Source organism: Amphiura filiformis, chromosome 5, assembly GCF_039555335.1.
Source record: "Amphiura filiformis chromosome 5, Afil_fr2py, whole genome shotgun sequence".
NCBI classification, from domain to species: domain Eukaryota; kingdom Metazoa; phylum Echinodermata; class Ophiuroidea; order Amphilepidida; family Amphiuridae; genus Amphiura; species Amphiura filiformis.
This window is the reverse complement of record NC_092632.1, coordinates 66,692,815-66,707,189: the sequence shown is the minus strand read 5'-3', so window position 1 is coordinate 66,707,189 and position 14,375 is coordinate 66,692,815. Positions and strand designations below refer to the sequence as shown.

The following is a 14,375-nucleotide window of genomic DNA, read 5'->3' as shown; positions in this document are numbered from 1 at the left end:
CCCCCCCCGGGGGAAAACCCTACAGAAACGTTAAAATCCCGGTTCAAATATGCTAAATTTTTTTTTCGCTACGCTCGCATTATAATCAAGAACATTTAAAGTTTGCAAATTGGGAACCAAAAAAATTGGCATGTACAAAGGGCAAAAATATTTTGGGAGGCCAAGTAATTTTTGGCGGGCCGAGAGAAGGAGGGAGAGCAAATTTTATTCGAAAAATTCACTGCCCCCCCGGCTTTGCAATGATTTTTCATCAAATGTATCCCCCCCCCCTTTTTTCATTTTCAATGACAAGAATTTCAAACATTTTCAATGACACTCCCCCCCAATTTTCTAGATTTTGTAGTGTTTTATCCAAATTTTGCATAGGGGGCCTACAGTTCAAATCAAGTTAAATAGGCCTACCCCCTGTTTTGCCTATTTTGCGGTCCGCACTTAAAAATACCCCTTTTCCATGATATATTTGGTAACATAGATGGTTACCAACTTTTAATGATGAGGGGGATAGGCCTAATATTATAATGATTAATTTTAAGAAGTTATGCATGCCGGTCTTCTCAAAGATAAATTTAGTATGATAAAGTCCCGGGGATAAAGTTATCTTATTTTCAATTCCATCCTTTTTTATTTCCTCATTTCATTTTCTTTATTTATCTTATAGTTTTCATTTTATACTTGTCTTATACTCAAATCTTTTCCTTCAAATCTTGTCACTCTGGCCGGCTTAGTAGGCCTACTCTCCTCAGGGGCCAATAATTATGTGTAGGCCTATACCGGGGTACTGTGAATTATCAAAATGGTCTGCCAAAAATCGCTTCCCCAGCACCATCATTGGTCACGCCACAAAATCTTTTTGCCTCCGGTGTCAAAACCCCGCCTTTTGACGTGCAACACTGATGCCCCCCCTTTACAAGATTTTGGGCTACCCAAATTTAAAACCATCTGTGCCAAAAATCACCTCCCCTCCAAATTATTTATTATTTATTTATTTATTTATTTATTTATTTATTTATTTATTTATTTATTTATTTATTTATTTATTTATTTATTTATTTATTTATTTATTTATTTATTTATTTATTTATTTATTTATTTATTTATTTATTTATTTATTTATTTATTTATTTATTTATTTATTTATTTATTTATTTATTTATTTATTTATTTATTTATTTATTTATTTATTTATTCTTTTATTTATTTATACAGATCTTTGGTCTAACCATAAACCCTAGGGTATGTTGGTCTATACTCAGCTGTCAAAATACACCGTCTACTAGCATTATATCATAATATCAATTTGCTTTTCACTACCACAATGTTGACCTTTGACACATGTCAACAATGTGCATGTACATGTACAACAACACGTGCATTTGTTGCAAAAACATTGGATTTAATATTGGAAACGTAACGTAACGTAATAACGTAACCTGTCGTTGGTATCTGAATCTCGGAATTTGAAGTGGAAAAGCATCAAACTGCGGAGAATTTCTGAAGACTTTGTTTCACTTCATTGATGATTCAACAGATACCGATGTTTTTGGTGGTCTAGCGACAGTAAAATCGCAAATATGAAGTAAGCTTAAAAATTACTTTTACATTTAATATCATTTTACACATTAAACATTACACAGACATGATAGTTTATGTCAATGTCATGCATATGCATGATGCATTGCATGTATATAAGAATTTCCGTATATGTTTATTATTTTTTTATTATTATTTATTATCTTTGCAAAGTCCGAATCAGCTACCCTGTGTAAAGATAGTCACTTGTGCTGAGCATGAAATTGGTCACTTATCGCTCACTGTTCAAAATGTGACATCTACACCAATTACAGTCCCCGAAACTGTCTACTTTTTAGCCGACCTCAATTCCGAAACATTTAGTGATAGTTAAAAATGCGATCCCCAACCCTTTGGTTACCTTTGGACGAATTTTTCGAAATCTCCATGAGTCTCCGTGTCTGAAATTCCCGGTACAAACATCGAAAATGTCGCAATTCTCAGTTCTCGGTGATGATACTATATCCGCATCGCTGTTTTCATACATGAATATGCATATCTCTGACCCCTGTAAGGTCAAAAACGGCGTTGATTTCAACCAATCCGATCCACCGCTTAATAAGCAGCTTGATACTGACGTCATATCTGAGGTGACCAGGAGGCAGGAGCTACCATTTTGGTAAACTGAACTCGACTCGTATGCGTTCTTTTGGTTCACATAAATCGAACAAAATTTTCAATAACGGGTAATAGTATGATTTCAATTTTTTATTAATGAAGTTACTTGTAGTTTTGAGGAATGACAAAGTTGTTTTTGGAAACTTAGATGTTTGTTTCAACTGATGATGTAGGATCGCAAGGTGAGTGAATTCGTGAAGAGATTTGCTTGTTTGAGTGATAGTAGGATACGGGATGTAGGCTAGTCCTCTGTGTTTGACCGGCTCCGACGCCTCAATTCTAACGTCTCAATTGCATACCTGCTTACCAGACAGCAATACTGCGTATTGCTGTATGGAACCAGATATACGAATCAGCATACGGTACCGTACTCATACTGTTATTGTTAACCGGATCCCTGCAATATACAAAGTTGTAATGTATTGTTTTAAAATCTATAATAAATTACCGAGTTGCAAAACTTTTCGTGATAAAAACTCGAACGGTGGTGATGCAACTGCAAATTTCACTTTTGCAAACCTAACTGAAGTATGACTTGCCCACACAGGGTATAATTCACCGAGCCGAGTTACGCTGCATATTCACCTCATTTGGGGGCTGGCATTTTCTTCAGAAAGGGGGGGTCCCAAATATGACGGTGACTGGAGAAATTTTTTATGACCCCCCCATCCCATAAGCAAAAAAATTTACGACCCCCATCTTGGGTCGAAAATTTTCATGACCCCCCCCCCCTTCCACCTACACAGACTCAAGACAAATTATTTATTGCCGGAACTAAGGTGCGGAGCACACCAAAACTTAGAGCGTGTTAAAATGTTTATTGCAAGTGTAAAGAAGCGCAAAAATTTTGCCTAGATTGTACGCACATTTCGATTGTGAAGTTAAAGAATGCGCTAAAATTTTGAGTCACCAGCCCTTAATAATTCTATAACCCCCCCTATTTTGGGTGTTAAAAAATTATAACCCCCCTATTTTTAGTCTGAAAATTCTATGACCCCCCTGTATTTTTGGGACCCCTTCAGAAGAAAATGCCAGCCCCTCCCTTAATGATTAAAGTCTAAAAAATCTACAAAATCTTGTGTATTCGCGTATCAACACGCCGTGTCAAACAAAAAATGTGTATCATTTAGTTCGCATTATCTCGCGACATCGCATATCAACACGCTGGCTCTAAAGCAAGTGGGAATAATTAACCAGGAAAATCAAAATGAGTGAGGAGAGTGCATGGGTGCTATGGGTTGGCGATATTATTTAACAATCTGCGATGCATGGGTGACCATCAAACTTTGCGACCATGGCAAAAATTAAAAAAAAATTGAGCATAGGACAAATACTGACTTAAAAATTGTACATTTTATTTTCACATTTAAAATCGCATTCACAAATTTTTTTAGCAGTTGACTAGGAAGAAGTACTAAAACCATGCTACTAGGGACAGATAAGAGGCAGGGCGGAGAACAGTGGAAAGAACGGGAGAATCTAGGGTACAACACGGGGGCAACAAAGAAGAAATTCATTAAAATTAATGAAATGAAATGACTGATCATTCGGTAATAAATTAGGGAGTTTGTAAAATTGTTCGCAATAAAAACTCTGATGGTGGTGATGCATTTGTAAATTTTTTTTTTATCATCCTTTTTCAAGCAATTATCGTAAATAAACGATGATTTACCAGTGGATTAACTGCCATTTTTAATATGCCAGTAAATTAACAACACTGACATATCGAGGGCTGAGTGCAACAAAGGGCTAACTGCATTTTTGGCGATATAAGGTTTTGGTACCAAAATAATCCTGAGAACAATGAGAATATTCTCGACACAAAGGGCTAGTATTTAAATTACATAGATTTCAAAATCAGACTTCCTGAACAAAGTGTTATTTTGTTTAGTGCAACAAAGGGCTATCTGCAGCTGGGTTTGGATATCTGCAAACATTTTTGCTCATATCTCGAAATGCCCAATTTGTAGCCCTTTGTTGCACTAACCCCTCTGACAATATTTATCTTTGTGTATCCTTTGTTTGTTAGACCTCCACACTTGTCTTGTTGTTATGTGTGTGTGTTTTTTATTTCTGTAAAGTCACTAAAGTGGGTTACTCCTTCATGTAATTTTACACAAAATTAGGGTTAGGGTTAAGGGGGTACTACACCCCTGCCCAATTTTGTGCCTGTTTTTGCATTTTTCTCAAAAATTATAGAGCATTGGTGACAAGTAAGATATGTATATTATAGGGGCAAGGACTACAACTGCTACATTGGAAATTTTATTTCAGCACAGACAACAGTTGTGGAGTTAAAGTCAAAAATGAGGGAAAACCAATATTTGATCAATAAATCAATAACTACTTGTCTTGAATTGCTGAATTTTCAGTGCAGTAGTTGTAACCCGTCGAAACTCGGGAGCTGATCCTGGTTGCGATGGTTATTTGTGGAATGTCTAGGGTGTGCGCTCTTGAAGCAGCAAAGTCCCTGAATTGTTTATGGAATGATGTGGGGCCATAGTGGTCAGCGACAACCTGTAAAGTGTGCTGAGGCTTGTGGATCAACGTCTAGGCGTTGTGCCTGTGCGTAGCGCACTATAAATCACTGCGCTTTTTTTTTCTTTTTTTTTTTTTTTAGTCCTTGCCCTATAATATACATATCTTACTTGTCACCAATGCGCTATAATTTTTGAGAAAAACGCAAAAATAAGCAAAAAATTGGCTAGGGGTGTAGTACCCCCTTAAGGTTAGGATTAGGGTTAGGATTAGGATTAGGGTGTTGGTAGGGATTAGCTTACACAAAATAATTACATGAAGGATCAACCAGACACAGTGTTGCAACACTTATGCAGGCATTTGCCTTTTGTTGCATCTCCTCCATTTGTGTTTAATAAAATCATTTTGGTGTTTTAGTATTTTTTGTAATTTTGATGGAAATAAATTGAATTGAAACTTTCAGTTATAGTTTCTTCTGTTTTTCTGGTTATTTTCCACAGGTTGAATGTGGATGGATTATTAGTGTACTTCCCATATGATTATATCTACCCAGAGCAATATATGTACATGGTAGAGTTGAAACGAGCTCTAGATGCCAAGGTAAACTTGCTAACATGAAGCATTGTGTACTTTCTGTTAGAAGCATGAGAGTTTCCACACATGAAGTACAAGGTCCAATGTTGATTTTAAGACATGGGGCTATTTTGGTTTGACCCTTGGTGACTGATAAAGAGGTCATGAAAAGTCATACAGGGGTAAAAAAATGAATATTCCATTATTGTTGACAGATACATTGTACATTAAATTACTCATCTGATCACAAAGATATTAAAAGTCTATAATTTGTGCTATGATGTAGACATCCTATCATTAAAATCAATGGACCTTGTACTTCATGTGTGGGAACTTTCATCCTTCTAACAGAAAATGCACAATGGCTCCCAGCTGTACTATTAGGCCAGATGTATCAATCTTTATCTTTCTCTAACTACTGTGTAATGTGTACAGTATACAAATATTACATGCCTATGAGTGTGATAGTACAAAATATATCATATATATCTATTTCACGAGGTGAAGCCGAGTGATAAAGATCAGTCAAAATTTGACCAAATGATATATTTTGACTATTACACGAATATTGGCATGTAATATTTGTTTTATATCATGATATCACATGGTTTCTTTTCATGCCATGTGATAGTAAAAACTATCACACGGCTAAAGTCACTGTAATCAATTGCTGTAGAAAGAGGCGTAATAATCGGGTTAACTACCGTAGCAATAGATAAATTGTAGTGCAGGGCGATATAGTCAAAATTGTATTAATCTATTGCTGTGGTAGTTAATCCGATTTATAATGTCACTTCTACAGCGAATTAACATCATTGTATCCAAATTTAGACAGACAAATTGTTACATTTAGGCCAGATTTATCAATGTTTATGTGTGTAACTACTCCTCGATTTCAGATAAATACAGCTCTATTTTGGGGGGATTAAAAAACATCTATCCTGTTTTGCCAAATGAAACAGCGCATTCCTAATCCTTTTGTTGAACATGGTCAGGGATGTAGCTACAGTGGGCAGTGGTGGACGGCATGGTCAGGGATGTAGCTACAGTGGGCGGTGGTGGGCGGCAGAGCCCACCACTCCGTTTTTGAGCCCACAACTCAGCTTCAATTTTAGCACTGGAGCCCACCACTCAGAGGCCAAAATTGCTCAATTTTATCAAATAAGTCAAGAATTTGGTCCATTTAAGCAAAAAATTGCCAAATATGCAAGATTTTCATCAAATATCACCTGGCACTAAACATACCCTAGCTACAACCCTGAACATGGTATAATTATATTGATTTGTACATTTGTATGAGTTCTTGTAAAATAATTTATTTATTTATTTATTTAAACTTTCTTTAGGCAGGGTAGCCCCTTCAATGACAAAGCACTGATTTCCAAGGAGGCCCTGCAAGTACATATATTGAGTAACATAGTTACAACATAACATAGTTAGAACATAACATAATTAATACAATACAGTAAAATGTGAGATGCAGATTTGCACAATGATAATATAAATTAAAATTAATTTACATGACATCACCATGTACAGTAATAACAACATTTTACAATAATATTATTTCAAGGCAGGTTTTACAAATGCAGCATTCTTAAGTTGGAAAATACTCATGTTATCAAAGTTATTACAAATACTAACAGGAAGATTATTCCAAAGTTTAACTGCTCTCATTTGGAAAGTGCGCTTACCAGCATTATTATTCCATGATGGTTCATGTAATAAATTAAAAGTTTGACTTCTGGTACCTTTTGAATGAACAGAGTGCATGAAGGTAAACTGAGATGAAAGATAAGATGGAGCAGTACCTTTAAGACATTTAAAGATTAGAGTTAACATGTGATTATTCCATCTGTCATTTAGTTTGACCCATTTCAAAGAATTCATCATCTCATTAATCATGTATGTACGTCATCCACCAGTGGAGCTCCTGCGCCCCTCCGCAGAACATCCGGTAGTGGATGTTCTGCGCTCGGGGGCGCAGAGAATCCACTGTCGGAGTTGCTGCGCTCGGAAGTAAAATAATATATTTTCGTATTATAATAACGGTGGATCATTGCTGCGCTCGGGCGCAGAACATCCACTGTCGGAGTAACTGCGCCCGGGCGCAGTCCCTTATATGTAACGGTGGATCATTGTTGCGCCGGGCGCAGAACATCCACTGTCGGAGTAACTGCGCCGAAGTAAAATAATATATTTTCTTATTATAATAACGGTGGATCATTTCTGCGTTCGGGCGCAGAACATCCACTGTCGGAGTTCGCGCGCCCGGGCGCAGTCCCTTATAGGTAACGGTGGATCATTGCTGCGCTCGGCGCAGAACATCCACTGTCGGAGTAACTGCGCCGGAAGTAAAATAATATATTTTCTTATTATAATAACGGTGGATCATTTCTGCGTTCGGGCGCAGAACATCCACTGTCGGAGTTCGCGCGCCCGGGCGCAGTCCCTTATAGGTAACGGTGGATCATTGCTGCGCCGGGCGCAGAACATCCACTGTTGGAGTTGCTGCGCCGGAAGCAATATAATACATTTTCTTATTATAATAACGGTGGATCATTTCTGCGCTAATCCACTGTCGGAGTTGATGCGCTCGGAAGTGAATTATTTTCTTATTTTATTAATAAAATGCAATATGCATGCGTATAATAACTAATATTTTCTTATTATATAAAAATAATATGCATGCTTATAATAACTAAACTCCGAGAAGTATATTTTCTTATTATAATAACGGTGGATCATTTTCGCCGGGCTTAGAACATCCATTGGAGTAACTGCGCCGAAGTAAAATTTCTTATTAATAAATATACATGCGTATAATAACTAGTATTAGGCCTATTATAATAACTATAACTCCAAATTGACAGCAAAATAATGCATTTTCTTAATGAAATTACGGCGGATCATTGCTGCGCTCGGGCGCAGAAAATCCACTACCGGAGCTTCTGCGCCGGAAGTCAAATAAATTATTTTATTATTTTATTAATAAAATACAATATGCATGCGTATAATAAGTAATATTTTCTTATTATATTAATAAAAAATAATCAAAATAATAGATTTTCGTATTATAATAACGGCGGATCATTGCTGCGCTCGGGCGCACAAAATCCACTACCGGAGCTTCTGCGCTCGGAAGTCAAATAAATTATTTTATTATTTTATTAATAAAATACAATATGCATGCGTCTAATAAGTAATATTTTCTTATTATATTAATAAAAATAATCAAAATAATAGATTTTAGTATTATAATAACGGTGGATCATTGTTGCGCTCGGGCGCAGAACATCCACTGTTGGAGTAACTGCGCCGGAAGCAATATAATACATTTTCTTATTATAATACTGGTGGATCATTTCTGCGCTCGGGGTGGGGGGGCGTAGAACATCCACTGTTGGAGTAATTGCGTTCGGAAGTAAAATAATAGATTTTCTTATTAGGCCTATTATTTCTTATTAATAAATATACATGCGTATAATAACTAGTATTAGGCCTATTATAATAACTATAACTCCAAATTGACAGCAAAATAATGCATTTTCTTATTGAAATTACGGCGGATCATTGCTGCGCGGGCGCAGAAAATCCACTGTCGGAGCTTCTGCACTCGGAAGTCAAATAAATAATTTTCTTCTTTTATTAATAAAATACAATATGCATGCGTATAATAACTAATATTTTCTTATTATATTAATAAAAATAATCAAAATAATAGATTTTCTTATTATAATAACGGTGGATCATTGCTGCGCTCAGGCGCAGAACATCCACTGTCGGAGTTGATGCGCCCGGGCGCAGTCCCTTATATGTAGTCTGACTGCCGAGCAATCTGACAGGCTGGAGAATATCCAGAAACGTGCATGCCGAATTATTCTGGGTATCAGATATGATTCCTACACAGAAGCTTTGGAACTTACTGGACTCCAAAGACTGTCCAGCAGGCGTTTGCAGCTTTGTACCAAGTTTGCTGTTGGGTGTTCTGAATCAGAAAGATACTCTGATTGGTTCCCCATGAACAGGAGTAGCCATAGTATGAGACTAAGACGAACAAAAGTCTATCAGGAATTCAGATCAAGAACCAAAAGATATGGGGATAGCCCCATTCCATTCATGTGCAGGCTTTTAAATAATAAGGATTAATAAGTTCAAATTTTGCTGTAAACAGCAAATTTGGTGCAGAGTTGTGAGCGCCTGCTGGATAGTCTTTGGAGTCTGATGTTTTGGCTGAGTTCACATGGGATTGTGCTGTGTGCTGTGTACGATGTTCGCTGTGCGGTGTGTGCCCGTTCGATCTGGCTGAGTTCACATAGTATCCGAGACTATTATACTCCTATGTGAGCTCGGCCTGATCGGGTGGGTGTGTGTCGTTTTGCTGTTGACGTGTGCCGTATGCAGTATACTCCTGTGTGAGCTCAGCCTTATGTACCCCGCATGTGTTGCAGGGGGGGGGGGGGGGGAATTGAGCTTTTATTGACTTTGTCAGCATCTCAGTATTATATTTATGTTGCTTCACTGCTCGAGGATGAAATCAATGTGCAATATTTTCATTTTATTCTGAGTTAAGCTCAAAAATCTGTTTTAATTCTTAATATATAATGCCCCATTTGATTATCTATGTAGTTTTGATGTTTTATGATGTATGTGCAATATTCCATGTTGATTATAAATGTTTCTTAATGTTTTAAAAATGTAAACCACATGTAATTTGGCCTTTGGCCACGATTTTGTGAGTGAAATAAAATACAATACAATACAATACAATGTAACGAAGATCCACTGTTGGAGTAACTGCGCTCGGAAGTAAAAAAAAAAGAGTCTAGAGTCTAATATAATATAATATGTTTTTTCTCATTTTACGTTTATTTTTTGTTTTCTTTCATCTACATTCTTTTCTTCTTTTGTCTTTTTTTTTCTTTCCTTTTTTTCCGCTCACGCTTCCTTGTTGGTACTTTTCATGTAACCGCAATTGCTCTCTCAGATAATTCCTATTCAAATATAATTCTGATTGACACATGACCACTTTCAATTCGGCCTTTGTTAGTCAACAGATAAGTAGGTGGATTCCCAAACAAGCGGAGGGGGTCCAAAAATTAGCATAAGCGAAGATCAATGTCAATTTTAAATCCACGGCAGAGGATAATTATGGGCCGTCATTTTGTGGTTAGAGATTAAAGGAACCGATAAACGTGGTTTCATGTCGCCGGCAGCTAGGCTACACCAAGGACTACGATATATATCAATAAACTTCTCGGAGTTATAGTTATTATTATACGCATGCATAGGCCTAATAGTAATCAACTTCTCCGTAGAGCTATTACAATAAAAAATATATTATTAATATAATAAGAAAATAATTTATTTAGCTTCCGAAAGCATCAACTCCGACAGTGGATTCTTTGCGCCGAACGCATCAATGATCCACCGTTATTTTAATAAGAAAATCCATTATTTTGCTTTCGAAAGCGCAGACCTAATAGTAAATATCAATAAACTTCTCGGAGTTATAGTTATTTATTATACGCATGCATAGGCCTAATAGAAATAATAAGAAAATGTATTATTTTGCTTCCAAGCGCATCAACTCCGACAGTGGATGTTCTGCGCCCCGAGCGCAGAAATGATCCACCGTTATTTCAATAAGAAAATCCATTATTTTGCTTCCGAGCTTAGTTACTCCAACAGTGGATGTTCTGCCCGAGCGCAGCAATGATCCACCGTTATTATAATAAGAAAATCTATAAACTTGCTGTCAATTCGGTTATACTATAGCAATAAACTTCTCGGAGTTACGCATGCATAATTATATTTTATTAATAAAATAAGAAACTAATTTATTTGAATTTCGAGCGCAGAAGCTCCGACAGTGGATTTTCTGCGCCCGAGCGCAGCAATGATCCGCCGTAATTTCAATTAGAAAATCTATTATTTTGCTGTCAATTCGGTTATATAGCAATAAACTTCTCGGAGTTAAGTTATTATACGCATGCATAATTATATTTTATTAATAAAATAATAAAATAATTTATTTGACTTCCGAGCGCAGAAGCTCCGACAGTGGATTTTCTGCGCCCGAGCGCAGCAATGATCCGCCGTAATTTCAATAAGAAAATGTATTATTTTGCTTTCAATTTGGAGTTATAATAGGCCTAATACTAGTTATTACACGCATGTATATTTATTAATATAGGCCTAATAAGAAAATGTATTATTTTGCTTCCGAGCGCATCAACTCCGACAGTGGATGTTCTGCGCCCGAGCGCAGAAATGATCCACCGTTATTATAATACTGAAAATGTATTATTTTACTTCCGAAAGCGCAGCAACTCCAACAGTGGATGTTCTGCGCCCGAGCGCATCAATGATCCACCGTTACATATAAGGGACTGCGCCGGGCGATCAACTCCGACAGTGGATGTTCTGCGCCCCGAGCGCAGAAATGATCCACCGTTATTATAATAAGAAAATCTATTATTTTGCTTCCGAGCGCAGTTACTCCAACAGTGGATGTTCTGCGCCCGAGCGCAGCAATGATCCACCGTTACCTATAAGCATGGAGGTATATAAATAAATGGAGAATGATCGCCAGAATTCTAATCTCTTAAGTGGAGATTATCCCGTTACCTCTATTCAATGAGTCACCAAACTTGAATTGACCAGCCACTTCAGCCAAGCTATTGATCTCCACGATGGTTATGAGCCTCTACCATGGTTCATTGATTGTCACTCCCAAAATTTCCTCATAGGAATTGACCCTACATTGACCCGCATCGGAAGCCTTGTAAAAGAGACTGTATAATGACGTCAGCTAGTCAATCAGCTAGTTCAAAGTCACCAGTTTTGATAGCTTATAGTTTCAATGTATGATCGTGCGAAAACCCGAAGAAATTCGGATGTTCTGTTCTCAAGTTATGAAACTATTTTCTACACTAGTTGTGCCGTAACTTGACAAATATACTTAGTTTTCATGTTCATATATTAAGCTTTTAAGGGGTCTGAGGAGTTCAAATATAGTGCAAATGAAAGCAAAACGTTTTTACCTTCCGATTGTGAAAAAAATTATGTTGGGCCAATTTGGGCCATTTGAGTTACTGAAGCGAGCAAAATTTACCGGAAGTACTTGAATTCAAGCAAAAGTGATGATCAGACAATCTTTTCTAGAGAGGAATTGATATACGGAATGTATAGGCCCTACATACTTTGTTTAAATAGTTTCTCATAGTTTAGTGTATGATAATCGTGATTTTGGTTGAAGCTTCGGGTCAAATTGATTGAGTGCCATGACGGATATGTCATGTTTAATTGTTTTTAAACTTTAAATTCTGTATTGTCATGAAATCGTATAGGCCGCCTAAATCATCATCATTAAACTTCTCATTGTATAATAAATAATTATCAGTATTTAGGCCTAAATGATTATTAATATTATTAGGAGGCTATCATTTTCTTTGGAGGGAGGGGTTCCAAATATACGGGGGGTCATAACTTTTTGGAAAAAAAGTCATAATTCAATTTTTCATGACCAAAATGTAGGGAGTCGCAAGATGACAACAGATAAGGTGTTTCTTTTTTCAAAAAGACTGATTTCTTGATGCAATTTAAGCACTCAATTTTTGGCGAAAATGAGATTTTGATATCAAAATTTTATGAAACATGAGCACTTTCCAATAAGTATAGGCCCTAAACTTCATTTTACCCCATTGAAATCAATGGCCAGTGAAACAGACTTCACAATGTAATCAGCTTAGCATAATCAATATAAGCCTGAAATTGCCTATTCAACAATAATTGGTCATAACCAACGTAGTACAAAAGAGGCTTGGCTGGATCATTCTCCATTTATTTATATACCTCCATGCTATAAGGGACTGCGCCCGGGCGCATAAACTCCGATAGTGGATGTTCTGCGCCCGAGCGCAGAAATGATCCACCGTTATATTTAATAAGAAAATCTATTATTTTGCTTCCGAGCGCAGTTACTCCAACAGTGGATGTTCTGCGCCCGAGCGCAGCAATGATCCACCGTTACCTATAAGGGACTGCGCCCGAGCGCAGCAACTCCGACAGTGGATTCTCTGCGGCCCCGAGCGCAGAACACCCACTACCGGAAGTTCTGCGGAGGGGCACAGGAGTTCCACTGGTGGATGACGTACATAACTCCATTAATTGGACATCTTGGGTCAGCAGACAGGATTATACGTGCTAATCTGTTGTGAAGAACTTGAAGTGCACTTGAGAGCTCATTTGAACAATTAGACCAGACTGGACTACAGTAGTCAAAGTTGGGCATAACAATAGCATTTGCAAGCATAATTAGGATATTATTAGGAATATAATATTTAACACGTTTTATAACACCACATCTTTTTGAGATATCTGCTGATAATTTACTTACATGTTCTGACCAAGACATAAAAGAATCAAAAACAACACCAAGGTATTTGAATTGATTAACACGCTCAATATAATCATTGTTGTAATACAAAGTGATATCATTAAATTTATCAAGAATATGACGTGTACCAAACACCATGAATTTGGTTTTCTTTACATTTAAAGTAAGATGGTTAGTAAATAATAATAACAAGTTAATGATACTCTTTTTAAAGAATATTTCCCTAACAAGAATTTTGAATTATCTTTAACTTTTTATCTTGCTCACCTTTAGGGTCACTGCGTACTTGAGATGCCTTCAGGGACAGGGAAGACAGTCTCCCTACTATCGCTGATTGTTGCATATCTGAGGACAAACCCATCGGAGGTCACTAAGCTTGTCTATTGCTCTCGCACAGTGCCTGAGATAGAAAAGGTAAGCTAAATCATCCAGAAAACTGATGACTTTTTAGATTAGTGTGCCCATATAAAGCATGCATCAGGAACCAGAATTTTGTGGTTCTCGGTTTTTGTGGTTCTCAACGCTTTGCATCAGCCGCAATGCCTCCACCTTAACACGCATCGTTTTAACCAGTTCACTTGAAGCTGGGCGGAATAATTTTTATTTTTAAATCCAATCCAAAAAAATACCAATTTTTATGCAAATAAGCTACAAAATTATCATATTATGCGACAAAAACCTAATGGGATTTGAAGACCACCAATGGCCACCCCTCCACTAAGTCACATCACTATAT

General features: G+C 36.9%; 1 protein-coding gene across 1 annotated transcript in view; it reads left to right on the top strand.

Moving 5' to 3' along the window:
• Positions 1-1,401: 1,401 nt before the first annotated feature.
• LOC140153576 (general transcription and DNA repair factor IIH helicase subunit XPD-like) overlaps positions 1,402-14,375 on the top strand; it is a 45,032-nt gene continuing 32,058 nt past the window's right edge. The window contains exons 1-3 of the mRNA XM_072176358.1: positions 1,402-1,576; positions 5,166-5,265; positions 13,913-14,053. Coding sequence (XP_072032459.1) covers positions 1,572-1,576; positions 5,166-5,265; positions 13,913-14,053 — 246 coding nt within the window. The 5' untranslated portion in view covers positions 1,402-1,571. The remainder of the gene's footprint in view (positions 1,577-5,165; positions 5,266-13,912; positions 14,054-14,375) is intronic.